This window comes from Megascapheus bottae, chromosome 4 (genome assembly GCF_031878675.1).
Source record: "Megascapheus bottae isolate mThoBot1 chromosome 4, mThoBot2.hap1, whole genome shotgun sequence".
Classification (NCBI taxonomy): Eukaryota; Metazoa; Chordata; class Mammalia; order Rodentia; family Geomyidae; genus Megascapheus; species Megascapheus bottae.
In genome coordinates this window covers 77,732,968-77,758,630 of record NC_143512.1, presented here as the reverse complement: position 1 = coordinate 77,758,630, position 25,663 = coordinate 77,732,968, and the positions used below count along the sequence as shown (strand labels likewise).

General features: G+C 43.4%; 1 protein-coding gene across 3 annotated transcripts; it reads left to right on the top strand.

Moving 5' to 3' along the window:
* The first annotated feature begins 584 nt into the window (after positions 1-584).
* Positions 585-24,991, top strand: Otulin (OTU deubiquitinase with linear linkage specificity). Of its 3 annotated transcripts, none has more exons than XM_090332117.1 (7): positions 585-862; positions 8,376-8,452; positions 13,847-13,941; positions 17,503-17,646; positions 20,970-21,095; positions 23,080-23,319; positions 24,478-24,991. In XM_090332117.1, exons 1-7 carry the CDS (start codon positions 696-698, stop codon positions 24,670-24,672), a joined length of 1,044 nt encoding a protein of 347 aa, XP_090188243.1. In that variant the 5' UTR covers positions 585-695; the 3' UTR covers positions 24,673-24,991. The 3 variants fall into 3 exon arrangements, with proteins under 3 accessions (XP_090188243.1, XP_090188242.1, XP_090188244.1); XM_090332116.1 differs by having other exon boundaries at positions 586-862; positions 23,080-23,346; XM_090332118.1 differs by lacking the exon at positions 585-862 and adding an exon at positions 2,617-2,742 and having other exon boundaries at positions 23,080-23,346.
* Positions 24,992-25,663: the final 672 nt, after the last annotated feature.

Sequence of the window (25,663 nt, the reverse complement as noted above, 5' to 3'; positions counted from 1 at the left end):
CCGGAGTCCTTTGCTTCAAAAGGCAAAACCATTTTTTTTCTTTGTCATGCCCACATCTCTCAGGCGGGCGGGTCTCCTACAAGTGTCCTCCGATCTTCACTCTCATTGCAGTGACTTTTCAAAGTCGTCGTCTTCTCGGGATCGACCTGAGAAGGGACCCCGGCCCGGACGAACTCGAGGCGGGCGTCTACCACTCGGGCCGCGCCTCCAGCCCTCGTCCGCCGGATCCCCCGCTCCGCGAGCCTCTGGCGGGTCCGTGCCGGTCCCGCCCGCCGGGCCCGCCCGAGTCCCCCGGATCTCCGCGGCAGGGCTCGCAGCGCCTCGCCCGCCTTCCTCTTCGGGGAAGGATTCCTCGTGAGCGTTCTTCTGTGGGAATACATCCACGTACACACACACCAGGCTGCGTCCAGCCGCCCCGTCACTCACCCTCCGACGCGCCCCGCCGGGAACGGCGCCTGCTCAGTTGGCCACGGCGCGCGCCCCTGCACGCACGCGCAGGCCCCGCCCCCTTGGCCGCGGGGTTAGAGGTCGAGGGGCGGGCCATGGTGACGCGCGCGGAAGCGCCCGGCGGAGCCTGGGCAGCCGCTTGGCAGTGGGAGCGGCGGCCGCGGCGGCCGGACGCCGGCAGGGCAGGGTCCGGGGTCTCTTGGAGCGGTTGGACTCCCTCCCTCCCGCCCCGTCGGCGCCGCCGCCGCATGAACCGGGAGACCATGCCTCAGCCCGGAGCGTGGCCGGGCGCCGGCTGCGCGGAGACGCCGGCGCGGGAGGCTGGGGGCGAGGCGCGGGCCGGCGGGAAGGCGGCGGCCGGCGGGCAGCCCCGGCCGGCGGTGCGGTGCCCGGCGGTGCGGTGCCCGGCGGAGCAGTGAGTCCGGGGCGGGGCGGGGCGGCGCGGCGGGCCCCCGTACCTCCCCCGACGACCTCTGCAGTCGAGGACCGGGACGGCCGTCACCGTCCGGTCACTCCGTCCCTCGCCCCCCCTCCCACCCCCAGGCGACATCTCGGGACTCAGGGGTCCGGGAGCCTTTCAGGAAAAGCTCGGGACGGCTCGGTCCCTAGCGCCCCGCAGCCGTCTCCGCCCACCTGGCCGGGAGGAAGTGGGGGCGTCCGCGGCCGCGCCGCTCCCCGCCCGCCCGCCCGCGCCCCACCGGTGGACAGGCCTCGACGGCTGCGGGGCCCCGGCCCGTTCACCCGACCCCGCCGGCTGCACGGCCCTCCCGCCCCGGACGACGACCACACGCCGGTGGGGGGGTGCGGGGTGCGGGGCGGGGAAAGCCAGCTGCGGACCCGGAGCGGAGCTCGCCTGTCCCTGTCCACTGCCTTTGGACTTGCAGAACTGCCCTCGACCCACTCGACAGATACTCGTGAACCGGCCGGGGGCGGGGGGGGGGTGAAGAGGTTAGAGGTGTTGAAGGTTGAGAGTTTTCGAAGCTGTTAGGTAGCTGTTGTTATTAAAATGACACCCTTGGTGAGTACTTGGCCCTGGGGCCTGGATGGTTTTCGCTTCTTAGGCACCCAGGTGTGATGGTAATTATTCGTTTAAAGGGTGTTTTGTCCTCGCTGGGGAAAGATTGGAGAGTTGGGATCTCTTCCCCGAGCTCCCTCCCGCTGGTAACTTGAGTTAGACCTGTTGAGCTTGATTGAGTCTCTGTTGCGGCCAGTTGTACCTCTCTCCTCTAGCCTGTCTACCTGTTGGGGCTTCTGGAGCTTGTGAGAAATACCCTGATCTTTCAATAGCGTCACTTATTATTTTCCTTTCCATCGATACACATGCAGAGGCCTGTGTGTGAATTGATCTATGACGAACAGTTTACTGTTTGGGTTAGTCATCTGCTTCAGATCCAGCAGCAGGCAAAGTAGGTCCCCTTCCTCGGCTCTGTACTAATTCCTGGTTGCTGCCTCCTCTAAGTGGGCCCTGACCCCACTTTGATGCCTTGATCAGAGCAATTTTCCTACCCTCTGAGAGAGGCAGGACTGGGAAGCCAGACCGTGTTCCACAAAATACACATGGTTGTGTGACAGGTTTTCTGGTGTGTGTCCTCCTCAGACTCTGAACACCACGGGAAATAGAATACTGGGGAAATGCACTTGGAGGAAATTTTTATGCTGCTTTTTCTCTCTTCAGTAGACTCTCGAGTTGAATCTAGAAATCTTAGCCTAGGCTGTCATGTTCATCATTAGAAAACAGTTGCAGATTGATGAAGCACAACTTGGCCAGGAAGATTTAAGAGTAGGTTTCAGGGCCTCCCCTCACCTCTTCCTGGACACTCATAAAAACCAGACAGGGACATGATTTGTTATTCCATAGGGTTTTTTTTTTTTGTAGTTTTATTATTAGCTTAAGTATTTTTCTTTTTCCTTCTTTTTGTTGTCTTTAATTATCCCATTCCTCTTTAACTTATTAGATGGAGGGAAGAAGGGAGATGTGTGTAACTTTCAGATGTTAAGTTTTGCTCTTTCTAGCAAATTTGTCTTTTTGACAGAGAGTTTACAATGTAATGCATACATGTAAAATCCCATATTATCATATGCAGTGTAATACTTTGGGTATAAATTAAAATAGTGTAATGGGCTTTTGAGATGTCTCTTTTGGTCTTTGGAGCCCAAACAAATCTTTACACAATAGAATCAATGAAAATATTTGCATCTGGAAATACAAACTATATGATTGCAAATGTTTCATTTTGTGGAGTCATTTTGAATACACTTGGTGGAAGACAGAAAAGTCAAGGCAACCATTTGCAAGTGAGTGATATATTTGGGGTGTCACTCTAAAGGGGGTGAAGGGTGGGTCAGCCCTGGTAACATACATAGGTTACTTTGCTTCCTTTCCAATAGTGTATGCATTTCTTAAGGGAGAAAAATAGGGAAGAAAGACCAAATGAGCCATAGGTATAAACTGCTTTGTAAATCTCCATGAGACTTTTACTCCTTTTTATAATAGTTCATTTGAGGGACATCCCCCAGGAGATGCCAACGTAACTTAGTGTTCCATTTGAAAAAGTCTTAAACCAGATTGTGTTTCGGAAGCTCTCTCCGTGCTCAGGTCCCGGTGCTCTTCTCCTGCCATCATTTCCCTCCAGAAGTTGACACCTGCTGGTCTGCTTCTTACCCTTTAGCGCTGCTAACTTACACTGGTTCTCATGGGCATGCTACATGGGCAAGCCCGAATGATTAGGAAGTGAGACTTCTTTCTGCGTTGCTCTTCTGAGTCTGAGGGTGGGTCAAGTTTGAATCCAAGGTTCATGTATGCAATATAGTGGGAGAGCAGATTATCTGCAGTGTCCAATGAAGTTGAGGGAAAATTTGTGTATGTTTCTGGGCCAGTGTTATGATGAATGAGTTCTTCCAGAGTAGTAAATCTCTTCCCAAGTTGGGGTAACAATGGCTCCTTTTTCTTTCCCCATCTGATAGCTTGCCTCAGTTATCAGGATTGGCATGTCACAAAGACTGGAGGGTGACCACATTGTCTCCACATAGTTCTGGAAGTCACATATAGTAGGAGCAAGCTAAGCAAAGTCCACTTGCAGCAGGAAGGAGGTGGAATTTTGGCCTGGGTGCCGGTACTTTCCTCAGTTTGATATGTTGCTCCTCTTGACAACCACTGAGCAGTGGAGAAGGGCTAGGTTGAATGATCTATGCTTTTCCTGTGTCTGTGTGGGAAGATGTGTTAGTGTCACAGTGGTTGACTATCTCACCAACACTGCTTGGGCTATTAGTCTTCTAAGACAGGTCAAGTTAAGCATGAACTTCAGGGCTCAAGTTCAGAGCTGAAAAAAGCCATCTTTAGTTCTTTTTATAACTAAAGACGGATTGGTACAAAGATTCATAATAGTGAGTGGTTAAAATGTAGTCTTGTTACCCTCCCATCCCCCACCTCCCCCGCACAGTCCTGGGGCTTGAACTCTGGGCCTGGGCGCTGTCCATGAGTTCCTTACTCAAGGCCCTTTGAGCTACAGTACCACTTCTGTTTTTTTTTTTGAATATTTTATTAGACATAGAAGCCTCATGGGTACTTTTCTGTCTGGGCTGGCTTTGAACTAGGATCCTCATTTCTCAGCCTCCTGAGTAGCAAAGATTACAGGCGTGAGCCACTGGCACCTGGAATTGTTAGCTTTATAGATATATGAGAATTGTTTTTATATCACATTTACTTAAATTAGCAATGGAGAAAGAAATGGCTTCACGGAAGTCTTCTGTTTAATTGAGTTTTGCTTTTAGAGTTTTTGTTCTTGGAAATAGTAGATTTTTTTGTCCTTTATACTAGTAAGTATTTTTAAAAGGTATTAAAAATTTGTTACTATGGTGGTCTGAACAGAGCAAGAATGCTAGTTATAATTTAGTATGTACTACCATATTGCTTATATTGCCTTACTATTAAGAAGAAATGGTTCTGGGTGCTGGCGGCTCATGTTTGTAATCCTCGTTACTCAGGAGGCTGAGTTCTACAGGATTAAAGTTTGAAACCAGCCTGGGCAGAAAAGTCCATAGCTCTTAGCTACAAAATCAGTGAAACCTTAGGTTCAAGTGATAGAGCTGGCTGTGCAAGCAAGCAGAGTGCATACGTCAGGAGGCTCTTGAGTTCTAATTCTAGCGTTAGCAAAAGAATAAATTGTCCAAATTTTTACTATCCTTCAACTACAAGAAACTCTTTAAAATAGTTTTCCTATGAGTTTGTGAGTCCTTTTCTTTGGGGCCCTGAAGGGTCATTGTTCTGTGTGAAACAACTAATTTAAGTCTTTTAAAAGTAAGATTTATATTAAGAAGGGTTAATAATTTCATTCTCCAGTTTGTGAGAAATCTGCAAATACTGTTTAATGAGATCTTTTAAACAAAATGAAGTTATGGTACTAATTGTGACAGACATGCTAGCACACTGAGTCACTTAAGACTTGTGACTTTGCCTCAGTACCTTCCTAGAACAAAATGTGGCGGTGGTGGTCCCTTGTGTCTGTGTGGCAGGGGCCTGTTTGCCAGAGCAGGTGCTTCATTTCTCTACCTTACAACCTAGTCACAGAGTGGCCAGATTTCTGGAACCATTCAGCATTGATGATTTTAGCAAGTAGTAACTGCTTTCCTTTGCATCGTTGCCCTGTCTTCTCTTTCCTTAGTGAAGATTCAAATGAAACCTTGAGATAGCTTTAAATATAAGTTCATTTTATCATCACTTTAAATATTTTTAATGTATTCCAGTACTTAAAAAATTTTTAAATATTTCATCTAGCTTTTTTTTGATTGTTGTTGAGTAGGGCTTTGTGTATATTGGAAAGTATTTTTTGTTAATTTTTTATTGTAATTAATAGAGGGGTTACAGTTATATTCGCCAGATAGAAGGAGCGTTACTTCACACACACTGATACCCTTTCTCATGTTTTTGTGGAAAGTACTGAAGTATATTCCTACCCTGAAATATTTAAAGTATTAAATAATACTTTTTCTCTTTTCTTCCTCTTTCCCTTCTTTCCTTCTATAGTTGAATAAGTATTATTCTAGTTGAATTTTTTTTCTTCTTCTGACAGTGCTGACTGGACTACATTACTTAAACTTGGAACTTAAGCTTTCCACAAGGATTTGCAGCTTTGGGATCCTTTTTAAGGGCCATATTACATATATCTCATTTCCATATCCATATGTCCTTGGTGGCCAAGGAAGTTAGCAAGTATTTGTTCATAGGGTCCTAGTAAATCCAGTTGTGGGTAACGTAGTTTGCATGTATGCCTGACCTCTTATTCCGCAGTTTCTGCTTTGCTTCTGGATCCTGAATCACCGCTTTTTATTTCCTAGCATTTCCCTTGCTGGTGTCTTCCCTTTGAATGTAGTTCTGATGTTTGTTTCTTTCTGTTCTTCTCTTGTTCACCCTTGTAGAAATTCCTATTTGTGGTTGTTGGGTGAGTTTCTTGTTTGGAGAACTGTTTCAGGGAAGTGGGATTATGATTAAATTCTTTCTTTTGTTATTTTGTAGAGTAAAAAGAGGACCAAAGTAGAGCCAAGTGTACACACAGGATAGCCACAGAATTTGCTTGAAGTGCTCATAGATGCACAGATTGTTAGAACTAAGAGTAGAAGAGGAACCATGTTCATCATGTAGATCTTGACTAGTTTTTTTATTTTGAAAATGAGAGCAAAACTAGGGAAGTGACTTGCCTAAAGATAAGCTTCTGATAATTCAATATTAAAAAAGTGGTTTACTTAAATGAGAATCAGAATTTCAGTGATAAAGCTCGGAATGGAAGCTGAAAGATACTATTAAATTTGTGACAGAAGAGTGAACATCTAGTCAGATTTATTTTGGATCTTTGATCTGTAGTCCTCAGGCATCTGTTTGCTTTTGACTCTGGCACAGGCTCCATGGGTGATGTCATACTTTTTTTTTTAACTTAAAATCTCACTGGAGTCACCACATGAGGAAAGTACCTTTTCCATAATATTTATTTCTCATCCCAAGAATATTAAATCAGTTTTTGTCTCCTCTTTACTTTTCTTCTCTTATCTCTTTCCTCATTCCTCCTCCACACATTTACTTAGGGAAAGTAAAATAATACTCTATATAAATGGATATGGTAGGAATGAAAAGGAATAATTGAGGTTTTTGAATACTAATTATATATGCCTTTTCTTTCAACTATCCTGCGGGTGTGTATGCATGCGTGTGTGTGTCTGTCTGTCTGTGTGTGTATTTTTTTTTTTCCATTCCTGGGGCTTGAACTCAGGTCTTGAGTACTGTTCTTGGGCTTTCTCAAGGCTAGAGCTCTACCACTTGAGTCACAGCACCACTTCTGGCACTTCTGGTTTGTTCCAAGTATGTGGTACCCAGGTCTTTTGTGTATGCTAGACAATCACTACTACCACTAGGCCAAACTCCCAGCTTGAATATGTATTTTTTAATAGGTGATTATACTTTGATACTAGCAACCACTGTATGTATAGCTATTAAGGGTTGGAATGAAGGGTGGAAGTACTGGATTCCCACTCCAACTTTTGCTCTAGGAGAGTTCTCATCTGCACAGTACCTCTCCAGATGTATCATGCAGTAGGTGGTCAAGAGGGAACTCCTGGAGCCAATCACCGGTGTAATAGTGTAAGATAGTGTTGACCCAGAGTTCAGACTGAAGAGTGGGTTTTGCCATCACAATAGCCAGTGTACTTCAGACTAGTGTGGAATGATGGGGTAGGTGCACATTTTGAGCTGAGTCCCTCCGGTATCTGGGAAATGTTGAAAGATTTCAGTACCACCTCTTTTAGCACCCTTCTGTCTCTCTCTTTCTTTTTTCTAGGAGCTAGGTTTTAATGGAATTAGAATTTCGGTCATTTGCTTTATTCTTTACATTTTGTTTTTAACCTGACTCCTGCTTCCTGTGTGTTCCACTGTGTCTATTTTAATGTGGGATGTGCTGCGGTGGGTTGCCAGTACAGGACATTAAGGATCTGATGTAGATGTTAACATTCAGTCTCCTTGTTTTTAAGTTCAGAACGGTCCATGTACCTTTAGATAGTTGTCACTAGTTGCTGAGTCTTTCTGAGGTTCTGCCTGGGTTAGTGGCTTGCTTTCTACTGTTGCCTCTCCACTAGCCTCGAATATCTCTGTCTATTATTTACCACTGCTTTCTGACTGGACTTTCACGTGTCTTTTGCTTTTAGCAACGGTAGAGTGCTTCTGTGTGCCTTCATTGTCATTTTGGGGGGAATCTTGAGGAGAAAAGGGGGCAGGAGTCTTGTTCTTTATCTTTGTCTAGTGCCTAGTGAGACTTTCTCCTTGACTCCTTACTAAGCTTTTGATAGTCTATTAAAGAGAGTGAGATACTCTAGTGTGTGAGTAAAAAGTCAATAGCAGGAGTAGCCACTAGAGCATTTGGGAACATAGCAGCACGGCTGGCTAGGTGAGTGTGGGCTTTGGGAGAGGAGCCTCCAGGAGGATCTTTAGCTTTGGAGATTTGTAATATTGATTCTGAACTGTGATCCTGGGGGAACTGTTGAGCCTGTGACATGTTATAAAGGTTGTCAGGTGGCCTGAATTCCTATGTAAATGTTTTGTTAGCTAATTCCTCTTGGAAATTTTCAGTCATTTCAAGAGCTTCAGTGAAAAGATGTATGCTAATAGATGCTAACTTAGATGGCTATTGGCTGAGGCCTTCTAGCCAGTCAGGTGGTATAAACTGTCCCATTGAAAAAAATGCCGAAGTAAGAAGAAAGTGGTGAGCAATAAGCATGCACAACTGAAGCTGTAGAATTCACATATTTGATCAGACTGTCATCATAAAGTGTGGAAAAAGTGAACATTTTTGTGTGTCATACATTTTGTAAGTAGCTGTATATTGTGATGCAACAGAAAATGTTAGTGCAACAAGTGTTTGAAAATGTCTACTTTGGTGTGATTTCAGTGAGGAGGACATGTACCGTGCTGCAGATGAAATAGAAAAGGAGAAAGAATTGCTTATTCATGAAAGAGGGGCATCAGGTATGTGTCTTGTTTCATTTATAGAGTTCTTACTATTTTTAGTAGGAAACAGTTAAGTCTGTTGTATTCCCTTTCAAAAAAAAAGGCATGTACTTCCTTGGATATATTCTTGTATGTAAAGCCTTAAATACATTGGCTATTTTACTTGTTTTTGGGGAGCAGACTATTTCCTGAAGTTTTACGATTTAATGCAAGTATTCTGTGTGCATTCTTTGCATTCATGTTCTTTTTTTTAACCTGTGAGGATTGCTTTTATCTCATAGCTACCCTGTCTCAGCAAATTTCTTCACATTCATAGGAGAGTTTGACTTTGAAATGCATTTTTCATTTCCCATGAAAAGACTTGCTAAGTAGCTGACTATATACATCCTAGCACTCAGATGACCATGATAATCTGATTGCCTAAAAATGAAATGATCACTGGATTGAAAGCAGTCTACATTTTATGGTTACGTGTCATCTGTGCTTCTCTGCCAGGCCTGCTCTTGTCCCTTCTGCCAGGGCCTGTTATAGGGCAAGGTGTTCTTTTGGCCTCCTTTTTTGGTCCATGGAGATTTGTCCAATAGTGTTATTAGTGTTTCTTCTCTGGGAGGCCTCAGGCAGAAGCCAAGGAGGGACTGCCCCATAGATAATTCACAAGTGACATTTTCTTTCTCATTACTTGTGTCATTTATGTGTTCTGCTGTTTTGTTTTCAGCACTGGCTTCTGTTTACTTTATGATTAACAAAAGCATTATTAGGAACCAGTGATACACAAGACATTTAGTTATTTCTAAGTCTTTGTCAGTTGAAGTGTGTGAACTCTTCTCTGTGGTAGCCAGTGTAGGTGGTGTCTTTGTAGTAGTTCTGGAGAGGTGCTGGGTCTCACTGCTACAGTCCTCCATAGAGTTTCAGAGGATGCTCTGAATCATCCATGCTAGCCGTATCTCCCTCTCCCCCTCTCCCCCTCTCCCCCTCTCCCCCTCTTCCCCTCTTCCCCTCTCCCCCTATCTCCTCTATTCCCCCTCTTGGTTGTGAGGCTTGAACTCTGGGCCTGGGCTCTGTCCCTGAACTCTTCAGCTCAAGGCTAGGGCTTTACCACATTGAGCCACAGCTCCACTTCAGTTTTCTGAGGTTAATTGGAGGTAAAAGAGTCTCACGGACTTCCATGCCTGGGTTGGCTTTGAACCATGATCCTCAGATCTCATCCTCCTGTGTAGCTAGGATTACAGGCGTGAACCACCAGTGCACTCACTGCTTGTTAGCCATATTTCTAAGGAGAATGCATAAGTTGTTATTTGTTACTGCTGCAGGCCCTCCTGCTTTTCTTTCTCTTCTACTTTCTAGGTTTTCTTGTGCTCCTCTTTTGTCCAGTGTTGCACTCTACACAGATGGCCAACTTTTTCAATGAGTCTTGTAACCTCTACAGTTAGCCTGAGAATAAAATTAAGTCTTCTACTCTTTTGTTCTTAGTCCAAGTTTTTTGCCTTTCTGAAATAATAGCCTTTCAGTGTCTGCTCTCCAAATTAAAGGGCAGATTGACACAGAGAGCATTCTTAGCCCCTTTGTTGGTGACCATCTTTTCATCTACCCATCTACCCCAGGAGTCAGGATTCCATGGCTTCCAGGACATAGCTGACTTGCTATCTGGGTGTTTCAGCTCAGTGCCTTGTGCTTGATAGTCAGGCACTTCATTGCCGAACCACATCCAGCCTTTTTTTTTTTTTTTTTTAAACCCCCCTGGTTATTTTTGAGATAGAGGATGAATTCCTGACTGAGCATATACTTAGGCCTTACTGCTGCTGTTTGCTTCTAGCCATTACTGGGATGACAGAAGTATACCTACACCGAAGCTCCCTCAATTGAGGTGAAGACATGTGGACATTTTTGCCTGTCTGGCCTGAACCTGCAGTCCTATCTTCTCAGCCTCTCATACAGCTTGGGTGATAGATATAGACAAGTGTATCCAGCTTTGGGGAGAGAAGGGATCTCATAACTTCTTTGCTGTGCTTGAACTTGAATTGCTTTGAACTTCAATCCTTTCAACTTTATTCTCCCAAATAGCGAGGGTTACAAATATGAGCCACTGGTGTTCAGTTTATAATTTTTAGTTTATGCATTTTTTTAGTTTACATAGTGCCGTTGGTGGCAAAGTGAAGTTGAGTAGTTGTGACAGTACTTCACCTTCTTCAAAACCTAAATTATTTCCTTTTTCTCTTTTCCTTTTCTTTTTTTTTTTTCTTTTGTAGGTCTTGGGGGCTTGAACTCTGGGCCTGAGGGCTGTCCCTGAGCTCTTCAGCTCAAGGCTACCACCCTACCTCTTGAGCTGTAGTACCACTTTCGGTTTTCTGGTGGTTAATTGGAGATAAGAATCTCATGGACTTTGCTGCCGGACTTTAGTGCCTGGGCTGGCTTTGAATCATGTTTCTCAGATCTCAGCCTCCTGAGTAGCTAGGATTATGGGCATGAGCCACTGCGCCTGACAGCCTAAATTAGTTCTTAATTGCTTTATTACAGAAAAGTTTTATATTCTTAGGCCATTTCCTGAGAGACTAAGCATCTTGGAGGGGTTTCCCTTTTAATTTCTCACCCCCATGGGTCTGATTCTTATTTTTCTTACTCATGTGGTGGTTAAGCACCAAATCTCTTAGTTATTTCAGGTTCTTTCTACCACTTGGGGTTTCAACTTCCCTAATTTATTTTTATTTATTTATTTTTTTGCCAGTAGAAATATGCTTTTCTGCATACAATGATGATAGACTGGCGAAAGGTACAAAAGGGATGGTTATACTTGGTGAACTGCTTGAAATGAAGTACTGCATTGTCCTTTACCTCCACCTCCTCACCTGCCTAGGGCCTGTGTTGTTGGAGTCTCCTTCCAGAAAATTATGGCAAGATGGATTTAAAGCAATATTTAATGCTGTCAGCTATGCAAGTACCTGTTTTCTTTTTTTTTTTTTTTTTTTTTTTTGCCAGTCCTGGGCTTGAGCTCAGGAGCTGAGCACTGTCCTTGGACTTTCTCAAGGCTAGAACTCTACCACTTGAGCCTCAGCACCACTTCCGGCTTCTTTTTTCCTTCTATATATGTGGTACCAAGGAATCGAACCCGGGTCTTCGTGCATGCTAGGCAAGCACTTTAACCACTAGGCCAAGCTTCCGGCCCGCAAGTACCAGTTTTCTTTCCACAGGCCTCTAATGTAGCATGAGACTGGGGCCTGTGACTTGGCCTCTTGCTCACCTGAGGCCCTAGGCCTCCTCCACTCCATCCTTGCTGCCTTGGTATAGTGAGTGAGGACAGCAGGAAAGTAGATGTCCTACACCACAAGTGTTTCTCCCTTTTCTCCACCGCCCCCCAGGCTTATACCACTGCCTGGTGGGAAACTGAAGGCCCAGAAAGGTTCTGTGCATTGCAGTTCTTCCTGCTTTGCTGGGAGGTGAGGGGAAAGGCAGATCCCTTCCCTTTAGTACAGGAATGGGATTGCAGTCTTGTACTAAGAAGACACTCAAAAAGTTTATCTTGAATTTAAAAGATACATGGTCTTTTTTGAAGGTTTGTCTGTGTGGCATCGGTTTTAGTGTTCTCTGTAAATTACACCTTAGGGCCACTTTCCCCTCTAAGCTAACCCTGATGTATGCTATGGATAAATGTATTTATAATCTATACTACTGTATGTGTGTTATTTTCCTTCTCATGCAAAAGGCTGATTTTCTCTATGAAAGTATTCATACTGAGTTTCTTTAAAAAAAAAAAAGGATTTAATTTCCCCAAATTGCAGAGAGTTTTGTGCTGCTTAGTCATCCTGGTATTCATCTCATTCTCTGTGATCTTTTCTTCTTCAGTAGTCTATCATTCTCTTTAGGACAAAATCTGTTTTCATTACCTTTACTTCTCTTGTTCCTGGCTCAGTGTTTGGCATATATTATACACTCAGTAAATATTTGTTAAATTGAGCTGTGTGTAACTCCCTCAGGAGTAAATATGTTGTGAGGTACTTCAAGGCTTATGTCCTGAAATCACTAACATGTACACCTTCACCAATTAAAAAAAAAAGTCAAGGTATACCTGAGAATGTGATTCCTTTTCTTCCTGAAACATACACATGCTGTCATATGCGTGATCGTAACTACACTTATATCCTGTCACAAACTTTGAATAAAGAACATCTGAAGTTTTTTTTTTTAACACTAATATTTGCATAATCATGAGTTGTAATGTTAATTTGAGGGTATGAATCAAATGAGGTCTGTGGATCATCTAACAGTGAGTGCTCCATTACTTTCTGGTTTTATTGTCAACAAGTTACAGTTTTTAGGCACCAAAGTAGCATATAAATAAGCACAGACAATTATGTGTAATTTTTGTTATGATATGTGCTATTTCTTTGTGTAATAGATACGAAAAATTAAAATGGTAGAAGTATTTTCTTTCTTTTTTTTTGTTGGTTGTGGGGCTTGAATTCTGGGCCTGAGTGTTGTCCCTGAGCTCTTCAGCTCAAGGCCACCGCTCTACCACTTGAGCCACAATACCACTTCCGGTTTTCTGGTGTTTAATTGGAGGTAAGAGTTTCATGGACTTTCATTCCCGGGCTGACTTCAGCCACAATCGTCAGATCTCAACCTCCTGAGTTGCTTGGGTTACAGGCATGAGCCCCCAGCGCCCGGCTTTAGAAGTATTTCCTTATAGTTCAGACTGTTGAGTCTCTGATTGGGAAAACCCTCACAGAAGCCTGTGGATCAGTGAATTTCAGATGCTGAGTGAGGATACAGATTGTTAAGGAACTCAAGTTTTACTGAGTTTAATGTGGTATGTGTAGAAGTTAGAGAAAAAGAAATAGGGCATTAAGAAGAAACGTTAACAAGAAAGCAGAATGGCATAAGATAAAGAGAGGAAAGGGTGTGTGTGTGTGATATTATGATGTAGGGGCATCAGATGCTAGAGCTGCAGAGAGCTGTCCTACAGAGCTTGGCAGGAGCCTTGCAGAGCCTCTGGGGAGGCTATAGGTAGGATAGGAGCACAGTGAGTGTGAGGTATGATGGGAGCTGAGCCATAGGAGCAGTGGGGAGCCATTCCGGGGTTTTATGGGTCAGGACATGGCTTTCTTACAAGTGAAGGTGAGAGGGAAGGCTCTTGGAGCGCTCTGAACTAGCAGTGAGGACTGTTATCCAGTGAGTTCTGATTTAGATGGGCAAGCCTGGCTAGTTGTCCGGTGAAGGGTGGACTAGATGGTGGGATGACAGGGGAGGTCCACTGAGAGACTGCCATGGCTGTCGGATGATGGCCAGGACTAGAGGCACAGGCAGTGGTTTTTAAAAACGATGTCAGAGAGAAAGTAAGGAGTGAAGAGTGACCTTCAAGGAATGCCGTGCTGTTGTTTTATTATTTGTCTATTTGTCTCTTGTTTTGCTTCTTGACAGAATTCAGATTAAGTGTGGCTCCTGAGATGGACATCATGGACTACTGTAAAAAGGAGTGGAGGGGAAACACTCAGAAAGCAACGTGCATGAAAAAGGTACAGCAGAGGAGCACACAGTTTAGGTCTTTCAAATAGTGGGTCATAACTTCCATAGCATATTGTTAGACGCTGGTTAAGACAGCTGTGATTAGACTTTGTAAATATTCACATTCTAATCGTAGTGATGAGGAAACGTTTCCAGAGGTAGGGACTTATTTGGGTCATATTCCTAATACAGAACCAGCATGTTTTAATAACTTAATTTCTTTGAAAAATACAACTGACTGATTCAGATGTGGAGCCTCCATTGATGGTTGTCTTGTGCTGTTGTGAATGCTCTTCTTCTTTTTTTTTTTTTTGGATCATATAATAACTTTTATTATCATTGTAAAGATGAAGTATGGAGAGGTTAAAGTTAGATAAGTCAGATGAGTTCATTTTTTTATTAAAGAATTTATTAGGGCCGGGAGTTTGGCCTAGTGGTTAAAGTGCTTGCCTAGCATGCACGAAGACCCGTGTTTGATTCCTTGGTACCACATACATACAAAAAAGCCGGAAGTGGTGCTGAGGCTCAAGTGGTAGAGCTCTAGCCTTGAGAAAGTCCAAGGACAGTGCTCAGGCCCTGAGCTCAAGCCCAGGACTGGCAAAAAAAAAAAAAAAAAGAAAAAAAAAAAGAATTTATTAACATCGATTTTTACATCGTATTTCAAATGACATGTTTAACAAACAAGTGTTCAAAAAGAGTTCATTTCTTTTTTGAACAGTTACTCCTTCCCTTGGTTTTTCCCAATCCTCCCCCGCCCACACCAAGTTATCTAGTTCATTTTCAGTATAGTGTCTAGCGAGTATCACTACTTTTTTCCTTCCTTCCTTCCTTCCTTCCTTCCTTCCTTCCTTCCTTCCTTCCTTCCTTCCTTCCTTCCTTCCTTCCTTCCTTCCTTCCTTCCCTCCTTCCCTCCTTCCCTCTCTCCCTCCCTCCCTCCCTCCCTCCCTCCCTCTCTCTCTCTCTCTCTCTCCCTCTCTCCCTCCCTCCCTCCCTCCCTTCCTTTTTTGCCAGTCCTGGGGCTTGAACTTGGGGCCAGGGGACTGTCTCTGAGCTTCCTTTACTCAAGGCTAGTACTCTATCACTTGAGTCACAGTGCCACTTCCAGCTGTTTATATGGTACTAAGGAATCAAACCCAGGACTTCATGCATGTTAGGCAGGCACTGTACTACTAAGCCATTTTCCCAGCCTCACTACTATATTTGTTCACCCTTTTCCCATCATTTCTCTGCTCCCCCCTTACCATCCCCCAAATAGATAAACTTACCTGTATGGCAGAGATGCTGAAAATAAAAATAGTAACAAAGAAAGGAAAAAAATAACAAAAATTCTATTGATTCCATTTTTTAGACTACATTTAAATATAAATACCATTTTAAGTTCAGGATTGGGGGTAGATTTTTGAGTGGCTGTCAAGGAAGTAACTGTAAGACCAGGGAAAGGATTAACTGATGGGCTAGGAGCAACACAATCAGAACTAAAGAGGAAGAGTCCCACCGGAGAAACCAGAGTAGCACTCACATCAGTGAACCAGCGACACTAGAATTTGTCACTGATCATTTGTAAATTATAATTTTACTTCTAGACTGAGCAGAAGTAAGGCTTTAATCTACTCAAAAAAAATCTAACAGAGTTATCTGGACATTTCTTAGTAGTAGTCTGATACACACATACACAGCTATGTGCTCCATATGTATTTTGATCAACCAGTAGACCACATAAACAATTATGGTCCGCTAAGACTATGATGGGGCTGAAAAATTTCCAGCATCTAGTGATATAGCATTGTATATACATTGTAAATACTACACATTGCTCAGATATTTGTAGTGATGCTGCTGTAAACATTGTATAAAAACTTAGTACATATAGTTAGATACAGTCTGTAATACTTGGTAACAAAAGCTACATTAGTAACTTATATTACCATAAAACAATATGCCATATCACTCTAGCAGCAGTCCAGTCATGGGGCTTGAACTCAGAGTTTGGGTGCTGTTCCCAAGTCCCTGAGCTTTTTCACTCAAGGCTGTGTTCTATCACTTTGAGCCATATTGCTACTTCCAGTCTTCTGGTGATTATGTGGTGATAGTCTCATAAACTTTCCTGTCCTGCCTGGCTTTCAACACAGTCTTCAGATCTCAGCCTCCTGAGTAGCTAGGATGACAGATGGAAGCTACTAGGGCCCAAATTTTATTGCATATTTTGAGTGGTTAGTTTTTTCTTGTACTTAATATAATCTCAGCCTTTTTTTCATGATGACTTTGTGTGTGTGTGGGTGGGGGGGGGGTCATTGGGCTTGATCTCTGTTTAGGTGCTGTCCCTGAGTTCTTCAGCTTCAAGGCTACTGCCCCACCCCTGGGCCTGGGCATTGCCCCTGAGCTCTTTTGCTCAAGGCTACCACCCTACCTTTGAGCAAAGTCCCACTTTCCATTTTCTGCAGGTTAATTGGAGATAAGAGTCTCAGCAGGTTCTTTTGTGCCCCGTGTGGCTTTGAACCTTGATCCTCAGATCTCAGCCTCCTGAGTAGCTAGGATTACAGGCATTAGCCACCTTGCCCAGCTTTATGATGGCTGTTAAACAAGCAAAATCAGCTGCTGAGGCTTATTAAGAGGTCATAGAGCTTAGGCATGTTGCAGATCATACCATTAAGGTTTGTGTAAATTCATTCTGAGGCTTGCACAATAATGACATTGCCTAATGACACATTGGATAAGAATTGATAACCATTGTTAAATGATACATAGTTGCACATAACACACTTACACCTTGGAAACCTAGGAGTTGTATGTTTTTCAGTGTAGAGATATTAACTTAGTATATGTCTCTTTTCCTGTTCTCTTAATTGAAGAATTTGGGATTCACTTAAATACAGATTTATTTTAAAGAAGTTTTATTTTCTTATTTATTTATTTTTGCCAGTCCTGGACTTGAGCTCAGGGCCTGAGCACTGTCCTTGGACTTTCTCAAGGCTAGAGCTCTACCGCTTGAGCCTCAGCACCACTTCTGGCTTTTTTCTATGTATGTGGTACCGAGGAATCGAACCTGAGTCTTCATGCATGCTAGGCAAGCACTTTAACCACTAGGCCAAACTCCCGGCCCCAGAAGTTTTATTTTTTTAGAATAGTTTGATTCACAGCAAAATTGTACACAAAGGACAGAGTTACCATAAGCCCATTCCTGAGGGCATACAAGCTCTCATGTCAGTATAGCACCACTGTGATGTGTCTTAAACAGAGTAAGCCTTCCAAAATGGTATCAGTGAGTGTTTCCACAGTTGCTTACAAGTAACATGACTCTAACTTTGGTGATGGCTGCTGGCTTGAATATGTGGTTATTATTTTGTGTTAGGTCTGTTGTATCTGTTGCACATGCAGATACTTTACAAAATACTAACATTTTAAGAGGAGTGGAATAATAAAAATTGTTTAAATGTTCTATATGAAAGACCCAGCCAGCTATTATGTTTTATTTTTCCAGTGGTCTGAGGGAAATTTTCTTCCACAAGAATAGAGCTCTCCTTGATAGTGAAAAGCAGTGACAACTATTTTGAATTCTTTGATCTTGCTTCCAGGGCTATGAGGAAGTTTCTCAGAAGTTTACCTCCATAAGGAGAGTCCGTGGTGATAACTACTGTGCACTGAGGGCCACGCTCTTCCAGGCAATGAGCCAGCTGGCAGAACTGCCCCCGTGGCTGCAGGACCCAGAGCTCATGCTGGTATGCTGTTGCTTCAGCTTTGCCTCCTCCATGTTCTACAAAGTTCTTCGGAGAAGACTTCTATTTTCCGCTCATTCTGGCTGGTAGTGTCATCTGCAGCATGGTGTCGGCACATAGGTTTTATATCCAGGCTGATTTCACATAGTGAACTGATCAGAAGCCATTGGTATTTTCCAGAAGAGATTAGTCATAAAACCGATGTTTAGCATTTTTAACACTTGAGTTTATTATTAACAATTTGAGTTCAATTTTGATATTTCTGAAAGTAAGCCATATAATTTACTCTTTGAAAACTTGCCAGGGCTTTAGGGTATACTTTTCTTTGAGTTGTGGTGGTGTGATATAAAGCACTCCCGAAATAATTGCTTCTAAAGATCAAGACACTGAACTGGCCTCTTTTCCTCAGAAGCAGATGATTGTGTGACTAAGATGACTCATTTCATTTTTGGAGCAGTTTGGGGATGAGGTATTGACCTAGATGAAAAAACTGTCGAAGGAAACTTTTTGCTGACCAAACCACATGGGTCCAAGGGTCAAAACCAAGACTGGTGGATGGAGGACACTGCTTGTGTATTTCATGATTTTTTTTTTTTTAATGTTATTCCTGGGGCTTGACCTCAGAGTCTGGGTACTTGGGCTCAGGGCTTGAGCACTGTCCTTGGACTTTCTCAAGGCTAGCACTCTACCACTGAGCCTCAGCACCACTTCTGGCTTTTTGCTATGTATGTGGGGTACCGAGGAATCGAACTCGGGTCTTCGTGCATGCTAGGCAAGCACTCTACCACTAGGCCAAACTCCCGGCCCCTGTCCCTGAGATTTTTTGCTCAAGCCTAGCACTCTACCACTTAAGCCTCAGCTTCACTTCTAGCCTTTGGGTAGTTAATTGGAGTTAAGAGTTTTATGGTCTTTTCTACTCTGGCTGGCTTGAAACTATGATTGTCAGATCTTATCCTCTTGAGCAACTAGGATTACAGTTGTGAGCCACTTGAACCTGGGTCTTCATGCATGCTAGGCAAGCACTCTACCACTTGGCCAAACTCCTGGCCCCTGTGGAAAAGCTTTTATTTAAATTCCCAAATGTTCTCTCTCTCTCCCTCTCTCTCTCTGAACTTTGTTTTTCTCACTTCGGATCAGATCCCAACGTGTGTTTGACTGCAGTCAGATCATCTGTAACGGACTCCAGTCTTGGAGCTGATCTAACTGTCCACACACTAGGACAGTACCTTGCTCCCTGAGAGGGGGCATCTTTCATGGTAGGCATGCTTTGGTTTCCAAGTCCACTACAGTTTAGAAGATCTCTGAGCCACAGCTGCTGTGGCAGCATTTATTACAGCAAGATACTAAAGCTCATTTGTGAGTTCATTTTGTGTGAATAACACATTTTAGCTGTTTGGTGTCTGTCATGCTGTCAAGAATTATAGGCATTTACTAGAGTTCCCTGTTTACATCTGGCGCTCTTCTACTTGAGCCACAGCACCACTTTTGGCTTTTCTATGTTTGTACTACCGAGAAATCAAACTCGGGGCTTTGTCCATGCTTGGCAAGCACTCTACCACTAGGCCATGCTCCTGACCCCATCTTATATTCTAACAGAAGTTCCATTTATGCTTAGTAGAAAGAAGGTGTACTGACCCCTGAGAGCTTTTAAAGTTAAATTTACTGTTTCTTCTTTCTGAGCAAGTAATTCCAATTTTATTTTTGTTTCCTAATGGTTTCTTTTTCATTTCTCTTTTTTTGGACTTTATCCAGGATTTTGACATCTAGGATTTTCACAACCTGGAACTCGCTAATCACTCTAGTACAATTGCCCAATGAGTGAAAGGAAGGAAACTGATTTTTGTTTCCATCTGTATGATTAAGTCTTTGGGCCCTCCAAAATAATTCAATTGATTGTTGTACCTGCTTTTTGGATACCTGTCCAATGTCACAGACTGCTCAGCCTGGCTTCCCTTTGCCTCATTTCTCAGATCATATCTTCCAAGCCAATATTTTCAACCTGGTTATAGTTCTGGGAGCCCAGCTGTAATTTTACTTTGTTGCCACTTGAGGGCACCATAGGTTCTGGTGAAGAATCTGAGGGTTTAGCAGAGGCCTGTCTTCAAGTTGTTGGAGGGCAGGAGCACTGAGCTGGACGGTAGCAGCTCTTAGGTGAGTGGTCATTCCTCTGTGTAATAAAACCACGAGAACATGACCTGCTGAAGTTAGTGAGTGATGTAAAAGGCCATCACTGGTCACAAGAAACCTTCCTTACACTTTTTGGGTGCGTCTATGTTTGGCAGAGTACAAATCACCTTGGTTTCACATGATGGCTGCAGACTGAGATGGCATAGCCAGTATTCCCATTCATGGAAGTGTCTTCAAGTCTTAGATTCCAATAGAAGAGAATACGTGGCCACTTTGCTGAACAAAGTTGGCATAGGTGGTTGGAGGGTTTAATGATAATGCTTTGACTCAGAGGTAACTTTGTTTTTCCCTTTCTAAATTTTGTAGCAGTAAAGTAACATGCTTGTGACTTTTCTCTTATCATACTTAGGGAGGAAGTCTTGTTTTTTTTTGTTGTTGTCACTAACAGAGTTATGCCTCAAGTTGTCCTTCAAACTCCAATTCTGTTGCTATAAAGGTTGAAGAAAAATTTTGAGGAACTTAAAAAAAGAAAGGATGAAAAGGAAATGAGTATAGTAGGTTTGTAGTTTAATAGTTGTCAGTGTCTCCTGAACAAGGCCCAGGGGAGCTCTGTTTACCTCTACTGCAGATTCTCATTTGTTCTTTTCTTACTGTGCTGATTCCACAGTTGCTACAGTAATGTTGCTTGGAGTATATGTATAAATATTATTTAAAGATCCTTTTCTATGTTATTCAGTAGATTTTGTTTGAGGGGAAGCCTCCATCAGCACTGTTGTGCCGATGGGGAAGTCTCAGGAGTTGGTTTTATTCTAGGTGTCCAGAAGTGTCTTCCTCAGTTGTGGTCTGGGGGCGGGAAGGTTGCCAGTGAGAGTTGAAGCCAGAGGTGGAGCAGACACTACCTTAGCTCATCCTTTGTGATGGTTGCCGCACATTCCCAGCTGTGGTCGGCTAGACTTACAGGCTAGACTGCATTTCTTAGCCCAAAGTACCATTCATGATAGTAGCTTTCTATGTGGTAGAGATTCTTACATTCCTGACTTCCAGATTTATGTCCTCTGTCTTAAGCTCATGTGATCGACTTGGCAAGAATTAATTCTGGCAGTCAGGGTAAAGTTTTATAGACTAAGTAGTTTTTTCTGGCTTGGCGCGTGTGGTGGGTTTCTTGGAATGTCAACACCTTTGTAATTCTCTGTTTCTAGTTACCAGAAAAACTGATAAGAAAATACAGCTGGATCAAGCAATGGAAATTTGGACTGCAATTTGATGGGAAAAGTGAGGACCTGGTTGAAAAAATTAAGGAGTCCCTTATCCTGCTAAGGACAAAGGTTTGGAATACATAATTTTCCTGTTTGTCATTAGTGCAAATTCTGTCTTGATTGTCCCAGCACTCAAGATGAATAGTTAATTCCATGCTCTTTGTTCATCCATTTTCATTTTTTTAAATTTGTAAGGAAACAAGTTTTACTTATTTTGGGTCACAATTCTAGAAGCAGATTTGTAAGCTAAAATTAATTTTAATTTTTAAAACAATACTTTTGAGTAGAATTCAACATGTCAGTTTATGAGCACAGTGCCTCCTGATCAGTATCATTCCTTCCCATCCTTTCCCTCATGTTACCTGGTTTAGACCAGGCTTTGGAAGTCCTTCCTTGCATGTATCTCAGATGATGACTTGCCTTCCTGTTAGACTTTTACCTCCCTTAGAGCCATCCTGTTTGTTCTTTGGCAGCCAGTGCCTAGTACCATACCTGGCACATAATAGGCAGTTAGTAAATACTTCTTTGTGGAGCTGAGCAGCCTGAGGTCCTTGACTTCCTTGAACTTAGTGTTTACTTCCTAGGAAATGCGTTGATATTATTTTCCACTAAAAAGGGAAGGAAAACCTGGGCGCCTGTGATCCAAGTTATTCAGGAGACTGAGATCTAGGGATTGAGGTTCAAAATAAGCCTGGGCACTGAAGTCAGGGGGACTGAGCTCAGGGCCTGAGCACTGTCCTTGGGCTTTTTCAAGACTAGAACTTTGCTACCACTTGAGCCACAGCACCACTTCCAGCTTTTTTCTATGTATGTGGTACTGAGGAATCGAACCCGGTTCTTCATGCATGCTAGACAAGCACTCTTACCACTAGGCCAACTTCCCAGCCCAGTCTGGGAACCTCTTATCTCCACTTAACCTCCAGAAAACCAGAAGTAGTGCTGTGACTCAAGGGGTAGGGCGGTAGCCTTGAACTGAAGAGCTCAGGGACAGTGCCCAAGCCCAGAGTTCAAGTCCCATGACTGACCCCCCCCCCCAAAAAAAAAAAAAAAGGAAAGGGAAAGAGAAGGGAACATGTATTTACTCTTATTTTTAAAAACCTAGAGGGTTTGTGATAATTAGGTCTGGTTTATGTGATTTCTCTTTTCTCCTTCACTGTAACTTAAAAGCACATAATAAAGGATTTGATTTTTGTGTTTATGCAAAGTGGTGGTTATGTAGCCTGACTCCTTTATTCTGAATTAGTTGTAAGGATTTCTGAATGGTTTTATTCATTTGAATCTCATGGATTTTGTTTTGTTTTGTTTTGTGGGACCAAGATGTGAACTCAGGGTCTCATGCTTGTGAGGCAGGTCTCCTACTGCTTGAGCTAAGTCTGTACCCCTTTTTGCTTTCAGTAGGGTGTCACATTCTTGCCTGGGCTAGACTGGATTGTTTTTCTTCTGTTTATGCCTCCTACATGGCTGGGCTAACAGGTGTGTACTTAGAATGGGGTCTTGTTAAGTTTTTGCCTGGGTCAGCCTTAGTCTTCATCCTTCCCATCTACATCTCTGAAATGGTTGGGATTTCAGGCATGAGTCACTACTGCGCAGCCTCATGTTGATTTTTAAGAGCTTGGCGGGTGAGTTTAGTAAACTCATATTCAGGAAATTGCCATTTTGAAGGATTGGGTACATGTTTCTAGGGTAACTCTTTCCAAAGCCTCCCAATAGCGGTAACATCCTTTCACAGCTCCACTCACAATCTTTTTTTTTTTTTCCCTAAGTATATCCAGTTGTCTGGTTCATTGTCATTGTCTGGGATGTTGCAGGAGTTGAGATTTCTATTCCATCACCCAGTCCTTCTCCCTACTATATATCATACTTCTGTTTCAGTTTAACAAGGGGAAAGCCAAATAAGGAGTTTGTGTGGTCTAAAGAGTGGCATTGTACAAATGAGAGACTTGAAGTTGTGAGCACTGGGATGTGACCTATGGTCCTCTACTTTCAAGAATAAACTTTGTACCAGTAGTTTTTAGAACATGATTTCTAGTTATTTACATCTGTCTTGTTGTAGTGGGCCAGCCTGGCTGAAATGGGAACTGCGGAAGCAAGGCAGATAGCTTGTGATGAACTGTTCACAAATGAAGAAGAATATAGCCTCTATGAAGCTGTGAAATTTCTAATGCTAAATAAAGCCATTGAACTCTACGACGATAAAGAGAAAGGAAAGGAAGTACCATTTTTCTCTGTGCTTCTGTTTGCTCGGGACACATCCAGTGACCCTGGACAGCTGCTGAGGAACCATCTGAACCAGGTGGGCCACACTGGCGGCCTGGAACAGGTGAGCTGGGCTTTGGAGCATGTATGTAGTACTTCAGAGCATGGCAGCCTTTGCTGTCGTCACACACGGCCTCAGAATGTCTGCAGGTTGGGAATCAGGGGCAGCTTGGTCGGGGTTGCTGGCCTCAGGTTTGTATCATGGGGCTAGTACTGAGTTGTTCAGGGTGATCATCCTAACAGTCTGGAAATTTACTTCATAGCTTTCTCCCATGATTGTGGGCAGCAAGCTGACTTCCTCATTGACCATTACGAGGATTCAGTTCCTTGCCTCATGGGCCTGTCCAGGGCTACTCAGGTTTCCTTGTTACGTGACAGCTGGCTTTTCTCAGAGTAGATCCATGCATAGAACAAAGAGGAAGCCACGATGAACTATTCTTAGTAATTACATGCTATCAGTTATTCCTGTTCAGTTTGTTAAAACACAACTCTAAATCCATTGCACTCTCAAGGGCAGGGATTGAGCATCTTTTCAAGAGAGGAGACACATTTGCAGGGTTTTTGTTTACTCTGATCAGCTCCAGCCATAGAGCCTGGCCCTTCTTTATGTCTTTTACAGATGTGGCGTAATGGAGTAGTACACAGATACACAGTGTAGTCCTGGTTCCTGTTGCACTGTGGTGTTCATTTCCATAAAGGATCTTTATTGTTATTATGTTTTAGTTTTTATTATTTTGATTCACCAACCACTGAAGTAACATTAAGGCTGCCTTCCTGTTTTTATTGACAGACTCTTCCTAGAATGATCCACATGCTAGGAAGAGAGAGAGAGTTGTCCTGCAGGATGGAAATCTACAGTAGTTTTTCTGAGGCTATAGGAAAGAGCAGCACTTATGGTTGTGGTTGGCCAAATAGGATTGATGATGATTACTTAAAGTAATTATCTGTATTCAGAATGTGGGTTGTGTCTCTTGACATAGTCGTCCATTCCTGACTGCTGTTTTTTTTTTTTTTTTTTTTTTTGCATCTCTCTATATATAAACAGATTAGGTCTGGGCTCAGAAAGGAGCAGTAAAATTGCCGCTTAACCACTGCCATGCATTGTTTGGGGCAATGAATGAATGGATGAATGGTGATGTTGACCTATCTCTGAGTTTGCCTTTCCTTAGAATACTTACCTGCTTTTTCTTTGCAGGTTGAAATGTTCCTTCTTGCCTATGCCGTTCGCCACACTATCCAGGTGTATCGACTGTCCAAGTACAACACTGAAGAGTTCATCACAGTCTACCCCACCGACCCACCCAGGGCCTGGCCAGTGGTGACCCTCATTGCTGAGGATGACCGGCACTATAATGTCCCTGTCAGAGTGTGTGAGGAGACGAGTCTCTGAGGGAGACATGTGGATAGCCTCGTGACTGGCAGGGTGCACACGCAGGTCTCGAAGAACAACCTGTGAGAGCCCCTGAGCTCCTGGGAGCAGGGTGGACTGGGGTGTTATGAAGACTACCTTTTGGTAGTAAGAATTGACTGAGGCTATTCCCTAGTCTGTCCCATGATGTGTCTCACAGGGGTCCATCAGAGCATATCTGTTAGAAGGTGCAAAGGTTCCATAAGACAAAGATTTTTGTATTAGAGGTAACCGCTTTGGGAGAGGAATGTTCATGTCTTGAATCAAAATTCTCTCTAATGGTAAACTGGCTTTAAATTCATTTTATAAGGACAGTAATCTTTTGGTGGTGTTGATGGGTGTCTTTTGTAGTCTTCCTATACAGTCTGTTTAAATGGTATAGTTCTGAGATGGATGTGTTGATAGCCTTGTCAGGGTATCCTCTGATAGTCTCATCAGAGCAATAATTTGGATATAGGTATTAGTACTACCTTAAGCAGATTGTCTTTTAGAAGATTAAGAATTGGATCCTCAGGTGAGTTCTTGGAAGGCTGGAGATGCTGCATGAGGGAACAGCAGAGGATCCCGGACCTTCTGCTCAGTGTGACTGTGACGTGTGTTGGGTTGGTCAGTGATGCCCTGTCAACCTGAGGAGCTGTTCACACATGTGTCACAGTGGGTACTGACTCAAAAGGCCCTGTATAGCCACCTCTGATCTTAGAGCTGGAGTCCAAGGCCAAATGATATTAGTCACTAATCTCAGCTTAGAGGTGTTGCTGAGCTGCCCCAGTCTTCCTGTGCTCTTTTCATACCATGCTGCACATGCATGCAGCTTACCTGGTGATGGAATGAATAGTAGCAAACTGGCTAGACTTTTCCTGAATAAGTCGAAGTGGAGGCATGTAGTAAACAAATGCAGAAGCCGTTGTGCTCCTGATTTGGCTTGAGAAGCCCAAAAGAGGCAGCTGACCTGGCCATCAGCCCTTGCCTGCAT